Below are 14,034 nucleotides of genomic sequence, written 5' to 3'. Positions count from 1 at the left end.
ATAAGCGTAGGATCTAGGGATGCACAAGATACAAAGCTAAGGAGTATGGGAACAGATATGAAAGTTAAGAGGCTTATGCAGTTTTGTAAATGCAAGAAATGCTATTTCTCCCTATACTTAAACATGTACCGTAGTTTGCCAACCCAAATGATCATGCTGCTTTTCAGCTGGTGGTGGGTGGGTTTTTTTTTGGGGGGGGGATTTCTCATTCTTCAACAAACATTTAAAACAAACTAGGTATTTATAACCAGCAAAATGTGACTTTACTGTAGCATTATCTCTGAAGAATATGGTTCAAACTTTACCTAATGTATCACTCCCAAGAAATCTTATTCATTGGCGTTGCTGTCCCTTACGTTTTTCTTGAACAAATAGAAGCAAGCTTTCCTACTACAGTACATATAGTTTCACCAGACCAATATTTATGCTTTGGGGTTATTTGTACTTTTGTAACTATTTGGAAGTTTGAGAAACATTGAAATGAAATAGTGTTGGGTTTGGGGGCGTTGATCTATTGAGGCATTTTGAATTGAGCGCCCCTTTAATACTGAGAATTCTGTTATGGGTAGGTAGACAGTTAAAAACTTAAAGGAACTTTTGCTGTGTCATGGGTTGCTTAAGCCAGCTTGTTTAAACTAACCAGAGTTTGTGATAAACCACGATCATTCATCCAGAAAACCAAGGTTCATGGAAAATGAAAGTAACAGCTGTTGAATGCCTCCTTTTAACATCATTAGAAGAGAAAGGGGGGGTGAGCACACAAGTCTGAGGATCACGGTACCTCCTTCCTCCTAAGGCATGTCTCACTAAACCAGGCATAGGCAAACTCAACCCTCCAGATGTTTTGGGACTACAACTCCCCTCATCCCTGACCACTGGTCCTGTTAGCTAGGGATGAATGGGAGTTGTAGTCCCAAAACACCTGGAGGGCCGAGTTTGCCTATGCTTGCACTAAACCATGGTTTAGCATGCTAGACCATGACTAATGCTTAATTGTTCTCCTGCTTCATATTCCCCATCACATAATAAAGCAGGCACACCAACGAGAGAGAGAGAGGGAGAAAGCAACCATCCCCTCCAGAAAAAACAGATGGGAGAGTATCCTTTCCAAATGAGCCACTTCCATATCCTTGATTGACGTAATTTGAAAATCCAGAGAATCTGGTTGACCTAACTCTGTATTGTGGTTCCCTAAGCCCATCTGTAGATGAGCTGGATGCATATCTATGCAAAAGTGCAACTGTATTCAGGTGTTTTAATCCATCACTCGATGAGGGAGAGTAGGAGAGTATGCTAGCTCTTCCTGTCCCTGGATAACTTTTGAAACAAGCAATCTTTCTGTTCATGCGAGCTTCCTAATACAGATTAGGACAAGCCTTCTCCCAAGGGAAGCCCATGCTGCTGCAAATAGGCCACTGCATTTATTTCCCTCAAAACATCTGGAGGGTGATGGGAACTGTGGAGCTTGCACAGCCATTCCCACTCTCCTTTATGCAATCCCAATTTTACAAGAATTAGAACACGCAACCAGGGCTAAGGTGCCACTAGGTGTAATAGGGTTTACTGCCAGGTAAGTGTGAGCAGGATTGCAAACGTCATCTGACTGGAGGGGGGGGGGGGCGAAATCAAACTTGTATTTGCAGCAAGCCTTGGCTGTCCAGCTAATCCCAAATAAAAATTGTTTGGTGTGGTTTTAAACTGCATCTAGGGAATCTGGGTTCGGTTCAGGGAATTTCGTTGGCACTAGGGCTGTCCTCCACTCACCATATGCTATTGCATCCATAAATAGTAATTATAATAGTAGCATTTCTAGTTCTAAAAAAAAAGCTGAATTGGCCTCTGGGCTCATGTACATAATAAAATTGCTTAATAAATAATTAACAAAACATAATGGATAAAACATTAAAAATGACATCACCAACTTCTGTCAGCCGACGCCAACTACCCCTGGTCTAGATGTGATTACTCTTTCTGAAGGAAAGAGTTATTTCATATACGGTAATGTATCATATATATTTTTACTTTTAAAAAAAGAAATTTTATAAGGCATTTTTCTACGACACCAGCACACAAGGTAATGGCAGCTCCTTGTGCCATATGATATCCTATGAAAATTATATTGCATGCTGGGAAAATATCCCTGTAAGAGACTTTACACTGAGGTGCAGCTCTTTATTTACTAGATTTCGGCAAAATAACAATTCATTAATCTTCACTGTTATTGTCAGGATTTGACTTCTAGCTTCAGGCATCCGTTCTTGGAGGGAAATTGCCATGTTTTGTAAGACACCTCCCCTTCTCTACCATTTCTGATTGCTGTTGCATTGTATTGGTGAAATTTCGTTCCTTTTGCCATGGCGTGTGAATGTTAGAGTGGGCTCCCTGCCAGTTTTGTGATCTGCTGCCTGCTTCAAAATGGAGGCAGGAAGGTATCCATTTTCATCAAGATGATGGGGATGTTTTGGTATTCCTGACCAGCTGGAGTAGAGAGGTCTTTAAGAAGCAGGAACCTATATATTTTAAATATACAGATATCTGCATATATGTATTAAAGTCGAATAAAATGCAAAAATTAAAATGCTGTCCATTAAATGCATTTTTTAAAACAATAATGGCAAAAAGGTCCGGGCATTTAATAAAAAAAATGATTTCTGATTCAATCAAATCAAAGAAAGAAAGTGAATAAGATTGTTTTTTATTCCTTGTGAAGAGATGGCTAGAAAAACCTTTGTTGTATTAGTAAGCAAATGTTAAGTAAATTAGGTTTTTGGCATACTTGCTAAGTTTATTGCGCAGGCAAATGCGCTAAGTACTAAAAAGCAGGGTTTTTCCCCTAAAGCGCACGCATGCTGTCTTGGTGGTCTTGTGCCTATCCCAATTTTTAATGGCTCTTTTAAGTTTCTCAGCAAAGACCAAAGATCATAGGAGTTTAGCATCCCAGGATATGCTTGGTACTGCTTTCTCAATTTCATTTTTCAGTCATGGGAACAAAGGGCTGATTTCCTAACTTCTCCCATTGTTCCTCTTCTAATGTATGAAATCTGCATATTTCCACACAATATAGCACTTTCAATGGTTTTGTAAAATTATGTTAAACTCCATGATATCACAGTTCCACCGTGCATATGTTGGGCAAAGAGCTTGCAGCCAGGCAGACGTGGCAGATATCACTCATTTCAAAAGTGGGTTTCTTTTCTATGTTTACCCGACTTCAGAGACTCAAACCCCTTTAATGATGCCAGTGAGTGTACCCCACATTCTGGAGTACAGCCTGCCTGCACATCTGCATATGCTGAAACACACACACCAGATTTCTGTTTCCATTTTGTGGCTCCTGCAACTCCCACTCATATTTTTCCTCTGAGTTTTGTAAGGAAGTCAGGGAGGTGCCCTTAACAAATGCCCTATGGGGGTCAGCCATGCCAGTCAGGGGCTTCATTCTCTTTCAGATGATAAATATGTGATTTGGTTGAAGCGCAAGTGCTAAGAGCTCCGCCCATGAGATGGAGCTTCTTCTTCCCATAAAATCATAGAATTGTAGAGTTGGAAGGAACCCCAAGGATCATCTAGTCCAACCCCCTTCAATGCAAGAATATGCAGTTGTACCATATGGGGATTGTTCCTGCAACCTTGGCACAATCAGCACCACGCTCTAACCAACTGAGCTCCCGTTGCAGACCCCTCTGCATAATTCATGTTTAGCCGGATAGGATGGGGCAGAGCATAGAGGTCTCCAGGGATGGGGAAGCAATCAAGAGAGATATGAGGGCACACCTTGAACAAGTTGAAATCCTTTAGTGTAATGCAAGGCATCTTCATATCCAACCCATGTCTGGGTTGTACTGTTCTGACTGCTCACACGATTGAATGACTATATTAAATCTCCAGATATCGGGGAGAAGGGTAACCTAACCTAACCTTTTCTCCAGCATGTTAGTTTTTCAGCAATGTGTGATCCCACCTGTACAGCCCAAACTCTAGTTTGCCACCTTAGTGTGAACCAGGCCTAAAACATTCTCTATTCCAAATAGCTATGGTGTTTTTTTCCTATTTCAGTTTTAAATGAAGCACGGAGTCTAACGTTACGAAGTGGATTGTGTTGAATAAAGAACTGGGAGAAAAATCCCATTTTTAACCCCCTTGTTTCAAGTGCAGTCATTCTTGGTGGCATACTAAATGCAATTCTTTCCTCCTCTCTTTCCACCGTAGGTTTATGCCCCTTCTGCAAGCACTGCCGACTACAATCGGGATTCACCAGGCTATCCATCCTCAAAACCAGCAGCCAGCACTTTTCCTAGTTCCTTCTTCATGCAAGGTAAGGTGGTGCCATTGATGGGATTTTGCTGTGCATGCATTTTGAGAACCAGTAGGAAATGGGTCAAAAACAGCAGCCAGCTTACTAGGTGGGGATCCCTTTCGAACTCATGGCCACTGCATGAGCGGTGTTGGTTGCCAATTCGTTTCCAGGCTCAATTCAAAGAGATCACATTACTGTTTAAAACCCTAAATGACTCAGCCCCAAAATATTGTTGAAAGTTCTGGTTCTTTTGAATACTGCAGGTCACTCATACCTTTGATATTCCTCAGTTTTGAGGTTTAAATGTCATGCACCCCAAGGCAAACTTGAACAGTTAAGCGTATCTCCTAAAATTAAAGCATTAAACTTCATGCACATTTTAGAAATTAATAAATCTGCATAGCTTGCATATTTGCTCCCTTTGCTATGTCTCTGCAGATTTATTCAGCCTCCCCTGTTGCTTTGAGAGACGACAGGACAATAAGCTAGGCATTGATTTCAGCCCTACCTTTCTATTCACACTGGCATGCAATAACCTAAACAACCACATAAACAGTGCAAAATATTATTGTTGTTTAGTTTGTCACTTGCCATAACCAAAGTAAAATGCAAAAATGAAATATATGTAGTGAACGTATCCATTAAAACAATACTGCACACTAAAAGTGTTTATCCACAATAATCAGTTATAAAGCAAGAAAATCCTTACTCACCCAGCAACAGGATTAACATCTATAATAACTGCAAAACCAGAATGGTATTATTGCTCAAATGCGCAAATAAAAGAATGCACACGCATTAGAAACGTAAGCATTAAGAGACAGCAGTTTCCAAAGAGGGATGGAGCAATCCTAACTCAGCCTCAGTGACAGTTGGAACTAGCACCTGCCAATCAGGGCAGAAGGTGGAGATGGATTTTTAATGTGCCAGTTCCAGCAGATCCATCACTAGCCCTGCTTCTCTCCACCCCCCGCCCCCAATTATATTTCCTCTTTCAGAGCCTTACACTGACTACCAATGGCAGGATTCCAACTTTATGACAGCTCCCACCTTCAGTGGGCACGGCAGAGGCACCTGCAGCAGCACTTCTGCTGGCAGAGCCTGGCAGAGGGCCACCTCTTCTAAATCCTAATCTCTAGCAGCATGGATTAGGATTTAGGATTGTTCCCTACGGCCGCATAAAAGCAGTTAGAATTGCCCATCAAATGCCTGTCTGGATACATTTTTTCCCCACTGGCCCATCTACAAGCAGAAAGAGAGCCTGTAATGTTTTCCCAGAGAGGGCATTCCAAAGGTGTGATGCCACCACAGAAAAGGCCCTGTCTTCTGGGTTCATCCATCAGACTTCCATCCAGAGATTAGTAAAGGTGGTCAAAATATGTCCTCTGCTCATTCATATGTTAACTTTTGTCTGGCTTTCTTTATTAATTAAAAAAGAAACATGTACAATATTCACTTTATTGAATAAATGTCATGGAAACGCTCCAGTTCACCATGTGAATAGTGCCTCAGTATGAAGGAATTCCATTTTTTACATGTTTTTATATTGTTTAAATATCTAATTTTAGATGCTTTAATTATAGTATGATTGTATTTATGATGTTGTGTGACTCCTTTGGGAGGAAGGGTCGCATAGAAATTTTAATAACACCCTATTTTAAGCTCCTCTTTTACCCTAGCAAAAATGTGTAACAATATAGGTCGTAGGTATTTAGGATTTAGATAAAGATAGCACAACAAACTATAGGAAAGTCTTTGCACATAAGACCTATGACTAATTGGTGGTGATTCAAGAGATGTCATTTGCTTTTCTCTGGAGCAAACTTTTTTTAAAAATGATGAGCACATACTTATAAAATTAGTGTAGCCCTTGGGAAGAAAATGGGTGATACCCATTTGCGATACTCTTCCCATTTGCGATTGCTATCTTTTAATGTAAACTGCTATCCAACACAGCAGAGCATTAGGTGTGTACCAGACCTTATTAAGAATGCTAATTTTAACATTTACTGGAAACACAACACAAGAATGTTAGATAACCAAGCCTTCAGAGAAGCCTATTTTTCTTTTCTGTTTTACAGACGGTCACCACAGCAGTGATCCGTGGAGCTCCTCCAGTGGGATGAATCAGCCTGGTTATGGCGGAATGCTGGGCAATTCTTCTCATATTCCACAGTCCAGTAGCTATTGCAGTCTTCATCCTCATGACCGCTTGGTAAGCCTATGAGTGGAATTCAGCATCACACTATAATGTAGGATCATTCTTTGTGCATGTGTGAGAGTGCTGTGTTGAAAATGGTGTCTTCTACTACTTTTTTTTTAAAAAAAAACAACAACATTCATTTGAAAATTAGAAGGGAAAGAATGTTGGTAACATTTTCATGGAGTATATGCAGGGCTTTTGTTGTGCTCATGCTATTTCTGAGGTGGGGGAGAGGGTTTGTGAATGTCTTTTTTTCCTGTTCTACAAACTATCATGCTAGTGGTCATCATTCTGTAGCCTTTCAAGTTGTCTACACTTCCTGAAAACTCCACAATACCCTGAACTGTGTTTCCCTGTTAGTGCAGAAAGGAGAAGAACGTTATTTTTAACACAATTAAGCCTCCTTTTTTGCTTATAAATAAAGTAGTGTGGCTTTTTTTAAAAAATGGTAAAGGTAAAAGGAAGGGCTTCCCTAAAAAATAAAATCAATAAGTGCACTAATCTTAGGCACTCAGTAGCTAGCCGCGTCGGCTTCCCATGCTTCAATTAAAGCCCAGGAGAAGACAGCAAGAGGTAACTCCTCCCACGGGGCTTTTTCAGATCAGGAAGTGTGGGCAGCTGGGGAGGCTGCAAAACACTGGAGAAAAGTATAACGGAAAGGATAAACACAGACACCAGCCTCAGCCACACTACAACAATAAGGTAAGCTCAAATCACACTCACAGGATTTCTGAAGAATTTCTGAAGCACCCTGCAAACGAAACAGCCTCTTTCATTGTAGGAAGAAAACTTTTCATAAGCTGGGGGGGGGGGGAGGACGACAAGTTTCAATTCAGCGCTGGTACATTTGTGTGACACAATATAGAAGACACCATTTTAAAGAATTGGCACATGTACCCAGTAGGAGACAGCATGGCAGGGCGGTGATGCTCACCTGGCCTCCTAACAGCTGAGTCACTGTTACTTCCTGGGAAGGAGAGGGGCAAGGCAGTGAGGGGGTTGGCGCATTGCAAAAGCGCCAGCAGGAGTGCCAGATTGGCTCTGCTGGTGCATTTGCACTGCGCCAGCTTCCCTAACGTCTACCCCTCCCCATCTTCTTCCTAGTAAGCAACAGAGACTCAGCTGTTGTGAGGTCAGGTGAACACCACGCCATGTGCTACTGCACATACCCATGCAATGGAAAGGCCTATTCTGTGCGTTCCTTTGCTAATTTTATTTTAATTTCCAGTGGGGATTTTTAAAAAGAAAGATGTTTGGTGCCCTGGTAGGCCCTGAAAGGGAAAGGGGGCTATTAGTAGGGTTTGTAGATAAAAAGGTAATAAATAGCATGGGGGGGGGGAGGAAGGCTGTTTATAAATAAAACAAACAAACTTCCAATCTCTGTGCTATCATAGCCATCTACCTTACTTCCAGGCAAAAGAGCTTATAATTGCATACTGAGAAGGAGTGTTGTTGAAAACTGGTGCCAGTTTGAGCTGGTGTGTGTGTTTTTGCACACTACTTTTAACAGAATTACCATTTGCAATGATTTCACAGTAAAGATCATTCATTCATTCATTCATTTGGAGCATTTGTGCCCCACTCTTCCAGTCAACAGGCTCCCAGAGTGGCTTACATGTAGTCAATTAAAACAAACCAGTCCCTGCCTGCAGGCTTACAATCTAAAACAACAACACACAAGGGAGAAGGGACAGGGAGGGAAGACGAAAAAATCAAACTCAGGCACCTGTACTTAAACAGTTCTTATAATGAACAGCTGGCACAATTCAGGGGTAGGAAGTACCTGATACAGCTGGTCTTTTGGCAGAGCTAATGGAATGAGCCCTGCTTCCAATTTCCCCCACTGAGGCAGCCTGATGGTATGGCTGCTCCCAGGTGACAATTGAGGGAGTGGAGGCCTGATGGAGCTGGTATTTCACAGCAGAGCAGATCCATGAGTGGGAGAAGGAGCCAGGTGGCAGAACCTTCCTGGAAAATCCATGCAGATCTTCCCATTTCTGGCATAACACTTGATAAATCTGTTAAGCCAGGTATCTTCAATGTTTTGAGAACCCAGGACCCACTTTTAACCCGTAAGCATGCATTTGGGGACCCATTTCTAAATCCTTTACCATGTATTTGCATGGCGGTAGTGTGCCTGTTGCAACCCACCTTGGATCAGGCCACGACCCACCAGTTGAAGGCCAGTGTGTTAAGCTACGCAAGAGAAGAAAGAAGAAAAATACTCTATAGGAATCAACCTACACTTTGCACACAACTTCTTCTTGACACTTCTCAACTGTGGTCGGCAGAAACTGGTTGCTGGGTGGGCAAAGCCATTTCACTAGGTTCTTGGAAGCTGGGTCTCTGTCGCTTACTGAGAGGCGAGGTGGCAGGGAGGTAGGCATGGTGCAGGAGCACTAGCAGGAGAAGCACAGTGGCTCAGCTGGTGCATTCACACCATGTAACCCTCCTACCAGGAAACCAGTGTAGCAGCTCTAACCAACCTAGAGAGCCACTTCTGGTGATTAAGCCTTCCCCAGCCTGGTGCCCTTCAGATATTTTGGACTACAACTACCATCACCCCCAAGCTAGCAGTGGGAGCTGTAATCCAAAACATCTGGAAGGTACTAGGTTGGGGAAGCCTTCCCTAATACAATGCTAAATCATCCTTGCAAATTGTGGATGTGATGCAGCTGAAGTTTAACCGCCTTTTATATCCCACTGGTTCACTGGGGCTGAAATCCCAGAAGCATTGACGAGGCAGCAAACTCTACTGAGCATAGTGGATCCTGCTCCCAAGTAAACATGGATTGGATTGGATTGCACTGCACAAGAGTTAGGTGCATGCTTAATTCTCTTCCACCGAATTCAACAGGACTTGAAAGTGCTTTGACAAATAGGGTTGAGTTTAGCTGGATCACACATCATTTAAATTTGTTGCAAGTCATGGTCATATATCTTTGTTGACGTTTCTTAGAGTTTATTTTTATATTGCGGCTTTGAGCATGCAACCCACCTTGGGATAGAGCGGAATAGAAATAAATATTTGTAAACATCTCATGTCTTCAAAATGGAACATGACAAACATTTCTATTGTTTATGCTGCCCATCTGTTGTATATGGGATAAGAGTAGTCTCTGGGATGTGAGGCTACGAAAGCCCATATATTTATATGTTCTAGTCCTCTGCATACAGGAGGGGGTACGTCTATGGTGGGATTCACCTAGCGACCTCTCTCAATGTCCGGTGTCCCACAGTGATGGATGGAGAGCACCAGATCTGGGAGCTTTATATCAAACAGCGGCATAGGAATGGCTTTCTGGTGAACTCCCTACAGAAGGCTGAACTAGTGCTCTGTAGGACCTCTGGTTCTACCCATAGTGTCTTCCACCAGCAGTCTTTCCAGGCTCATCACCAGAAATTTCATGGTGAAGCAGGTGTGTGGATTTGTGCTTACCATTCCAAGTGAGTCTGAAATGGTGAAACCCCAATAAAATCTGGTATGTGTAATAATTATTTAATTGAACTGCTTTGGAAGAGGGAGCTTGGAGCATGTCTAAAGTAGGCTAGGCTCACACAGGCAGCCTGCAGGGCCCCTAGTCCTTCCATCTGCAGCATGCCCAACTGTGAGATATTTGTGCATTATTATTATATCATATATCTTAATGAAGATATATCTGCTCAGAAAGCTGTGTCCCACACGTTTTAAAGAAAGTTGAAGTGATCCAAATGCAGAGGTCCAGCTGTTAATGTACTCTTCTGCTGACTGAAATGTTCTCTCGTTATGCTTTCTACCACAGAGCTACCCATCACACTCCTCAGCAGACATCAATTCCAGTCTTCCTCCAATGTCCACTTTCCATCGCAGTGGCACAACCCATTACAGTGCTTCTTCCTGCACACCACCCGCAAATGGGACAGATAGCATAATGGGTGAGTTGACGAGCTGTTTTCATGCTTGAGGAATGTCAAGCCTCTCTTTGATTCCCTCAAGATTCTGCAAGAGGGAAGGGGCCATGTTTCATCAGTTGTGTCATCAGAAAGGATTACTTCTCTATGTTTTTCGAATATATTATGACTAAAACGGTGTGGGTGGTTGAAGTCCTTGCTGCACAGATGCCAACACAAGACTCACCTCTTGTCAACTTCTGTGGTACTAGAATTTCATCTCTACATACTACAAGCACAGCCACTTGCCTTATTATTTCCCCATTATTCCCCCCCCCCCAAAAAAGTGTTTGCTTTATTCAAGTTACGGATATGCCTTAAAAAATTACATGCACAATGAGTTTTCTCTCTGGACGAGAGCATGGGTATCAACAGCTGATGTCCTAAAGAGCTGTGAACACAACAGTTCCAGTTTCCTGAGTGGATCATGTGAGGATATTAACTGAAAACGATGCTTAAGTCGGTGCAGAGCATTACCCATGTGTTTTCAAAGGTTCAAAGCTATGTGGCATTCAGTCAGCCACTTACCAGAAGAGATTTAATGCAGCATATGCTAAAGATTACTCCAGAATATCTCCCTCATTCATGTATTAATCCTGCTTTCTACTCTCACTTTAAATGACATGTTTGAATGACATGACGCATGGCAGTATGTGGCTTTTTTAGTGGAAACATTATGTGTGCTTTCCCTTGAGGCCTTGGTTTTACTGTGATTTTATTATTAGAACAGTCACATAATACTGCACTTGATTTTTATTTTTTACAAGCGTGTTAAGCTTCCAGTGCAGTGGGGTGATAAACTGTCATATGGCACAGGAGGGACATGAATTTTTATCCTGCTGTGTCAGTACTTCTTATCTTAGGAAGAGTGAAAATATCAAATTGACCCAAGTTTCCGTTCTCTTTCTCAAGTCTTATAACCATAACTTTTGTGCAACTCAGAGATTTGTGTTCCATCCAGGAAGTAGATGCCAGGTTGTAAGAGTTTTGCTTGTTAACTCACAGTAACTGCTTTGTCAAAATAAAAAATAAAAAAAATTATTTGGCTCACCTAAACCATGAGAACAGAATACAGGACTGGGTAGGCCTTGGTCTGATCCAGCAGAGATCTTATTATACTCATAATCAAGAGTCACTTCTAGGTTGCATCATCATTGTTTATTCTGTCAACATTTTACATGCCTGAGAAGGTTGCAATCTGAGACCAGCTTTCATAGTGAGATGTTTGGGTCGGTTTTTACATAATCCTGGCATTGGTAGTATTAATTTTATATACTGTACCTCTCATATGCCGAAGTGGCTTCCAAGCTGTTTACAGGTATAAGATCAATTATAAAATCCATTCCAAATTCAAATACATGATAAAATAATTCCATCCATGCATTAAAGGCACCCACAATCAAAATATCTAATAAAACAAACTGGTTGAAAAGCATAATAATTAAAATGTTTAAGAAACAGTTTCAATGCCTAAACCAAGTGTTCCTCCAAAATACTTACGGGGCTTCTGGTATTTCAGCAGGGAACATATCAAGTACAGTGGTACCTCGGTTTTTGAGCATCTCGGAAGCTGAACATTTAGGTTTTCAAACGCCGAAAACCTAGAAGTAAATGCTTCCGTTTTTGAATGCATCTCAGAAGTCAAAAGGCTTCCACTGCATGTTTTTCAATTTTCTCCACTGAAAACTCAGTTCGAAAACTGAGGCACCATAGTACTGGCATATACCAGATACTTACTTCCTAAAAAGATTTGTACCAGGGCTCTTCCAAAAATTAGTTGGGCCTTCTCCCTCAAAATGGAGGTGCCCAAAGTGGCTCAGGTGAACCATAAAAGCAACCAATAAGAAGGCATTGAATGCCATCAGATGGGAACAGATCTATAATATAGGAAGGTTACCATGAAACTCAAAAGTTTAGCAAATCTAAAAAGAGCTGTAACTGAATAAAATCAAGCCTCTTTATTCATATCTTATTAATGTAATAACTTATCAATATCATTAAAACATAGTACAGTGGTACCTCGGTTTACGAACTTAATCCGTTCCGGAAGTCTGTTCTTAAACCGAAACTGTTCTTAAACCGAGGCGCGCTTTCCCTACTGAGGCCTCCTGCCGCTGGTGCCCTTCCACCATTCGGATTCTGTTCTTAGATGGAGGTAAAGTTCGCAAACCGGGACACTACTTTCAGTTTTGCGGAGTTCGTAAACTGATTAGTTTGTAAACAGGGCTGTTCTTAAACTGAGGTACCACTGTACAATAAAAAACAAGGTCAAATGCACCTGTTAAGAATCATAATTGAAATAAACAATATCCGTTAAGATTCTGAAGCACGTTATAAATGATCATAGTTGAATTGTTCATTGCACTCTTCAACCGCTCCCAAAGGCCTGGGACAGATTATTCAGTAATTCACTAAAAAACCATATCCTCAGGCTGTGATGGAAGACTGGCAGTAGGGAAGCAACAGAATGGATGTTACAGAGAAAATGCCCTAAAAACACATTCCCACCAAACCTTCACACAAGAGGCCTCACCAGACGACCATAAGAGAACAGGCAGATTCATAAACAAACATATATGGGGGGGGGGCAGGAAATGGACAGTCCTTTAGATATTATGCCAGAAATGTGCAGGATTAATCACTATATCACCCCTTACAGTTATATCCTCATGGAAAATGGCTGAGTCCCTTCCCAAATACGTTCAACTTCTTAATATGCCATTGCTGTGTGGTCCCGATCCTTGACATTTCCACGTCAGCAGATTTGCGTTCCTAGGCATTCCAGTTCCCAATCAGGACCAAGATTGCAGGGAGTCATTCCCACTATTGTTACATTCGCATGGAAAGATATTGGGGGTGGGGGTGGAGCATTTCAGAATAGCATCTGGTTGGCTGTTTTGCTTCCAAGACCATAGCCAGAAACTTTATGATAAGGTACCTTGAACTATACAAAGACAGCCAAATAGGTTTAAAGTTATTTAACATGCAGTTTAATATAAAGTTATTTGTGCTGTAACCTTCGTACAGTTTCCTGGAAGTAACAACCATTGATCTTGGCAGGATTTGCACTTGAGAATACATGATTAGGATTGCACTGCTACAGTACTAAATATTCTAAAATAAAATGTAGGATTATATAATAAATAATAAGGGCTCCGTGCTTATCAGTTGCCTCAGTGTCATTGTAATTGCCCCTAAATCTGGAAGGCAGAAGGAGATTTACTTCGTAGATTGCAGTAGGGTAGGATATTGTCTTCATGGTTTGCCTTATATAGCCACACAAATGAAAGAGTTGGTGGGGGTGTAATGTCAGAAACCTGAAAATTCAAGGGAGGACCATGTAATATCTTGGTAGGGGAGGGGGTGTTTGCTTGAGCCATTTGGGAGCTGTCTTCCAACTTGGCATGGTTAATCGAGTTTACTTCTGGTTCCTGCCTGTCACCAGTGGTCCATGATTCTGTGATTGTAATTTGATGGTTATTTGTACGTATTGGGGAGGTGGGTTACCCAGCTCTGGATTCTTGATGTCTTTTATGATTTGCCCTATGGCCCTGAAGGCATGGAGTCTCATCTGGTCAATAAATGGGAGGTTTTATGTTTAAAA

The 14,034-nt window shown here is 41.6% G+C and overlaps 1 protein-coding gene across 20 annotated transcripts in view; it reads left to right on the top strand.

Moving 5' to 3' along the window:
* Positions 1-14,034, top strand: part of TCF4 (transcription factor 4) — a 344,386-nt gene that overhangs the window by 282,779 nt on the left and 47,573 nt on the right. For all 20 annotated transcript variants that reach the window (XR_004427588.1, XM_033164645.1, XM_033164641.1 and 17 more), the window contains 3 exons: positions 4,210-4,315; positions 6,379-6,512; positions 10,283-10,415. Coding sequence is in view for 19 of the 20 variants with exons in the window: in XM_033164645.1 (XP_033020536.1) it covers positions 4,210-4,315; positions 6,379-6,512; positions 10,283-10,415 (373 nt within the window). In the remaining variant the exon portion in view is untranslated. The remainder of the gene's footprint in view (positions 1-4,209; positions 4,316-6,378; positions 6,513-10,282; positions 10,416-14,034) is intronic.

The sequence above is a fragment of the Lacerta agilis genome, chromosome 11 (assembly GCF_009819535.1).
Source record: "Lacerta agilis isolate rLacAgi1 chromosome 11, rLacAgi1.pri, whole genome shotgun sequence".
NCBI lineage: Eukaryota > Metazoa > Chordata > Lepidosauria > Squamata > Lacertidae > Lacerta > Lacerta agilis.
The sequence above is the reverse complement of the archived record's forward strand: the minus strand, read 5'-3'. Positions and strand labels throughout refer to the sequence as shown.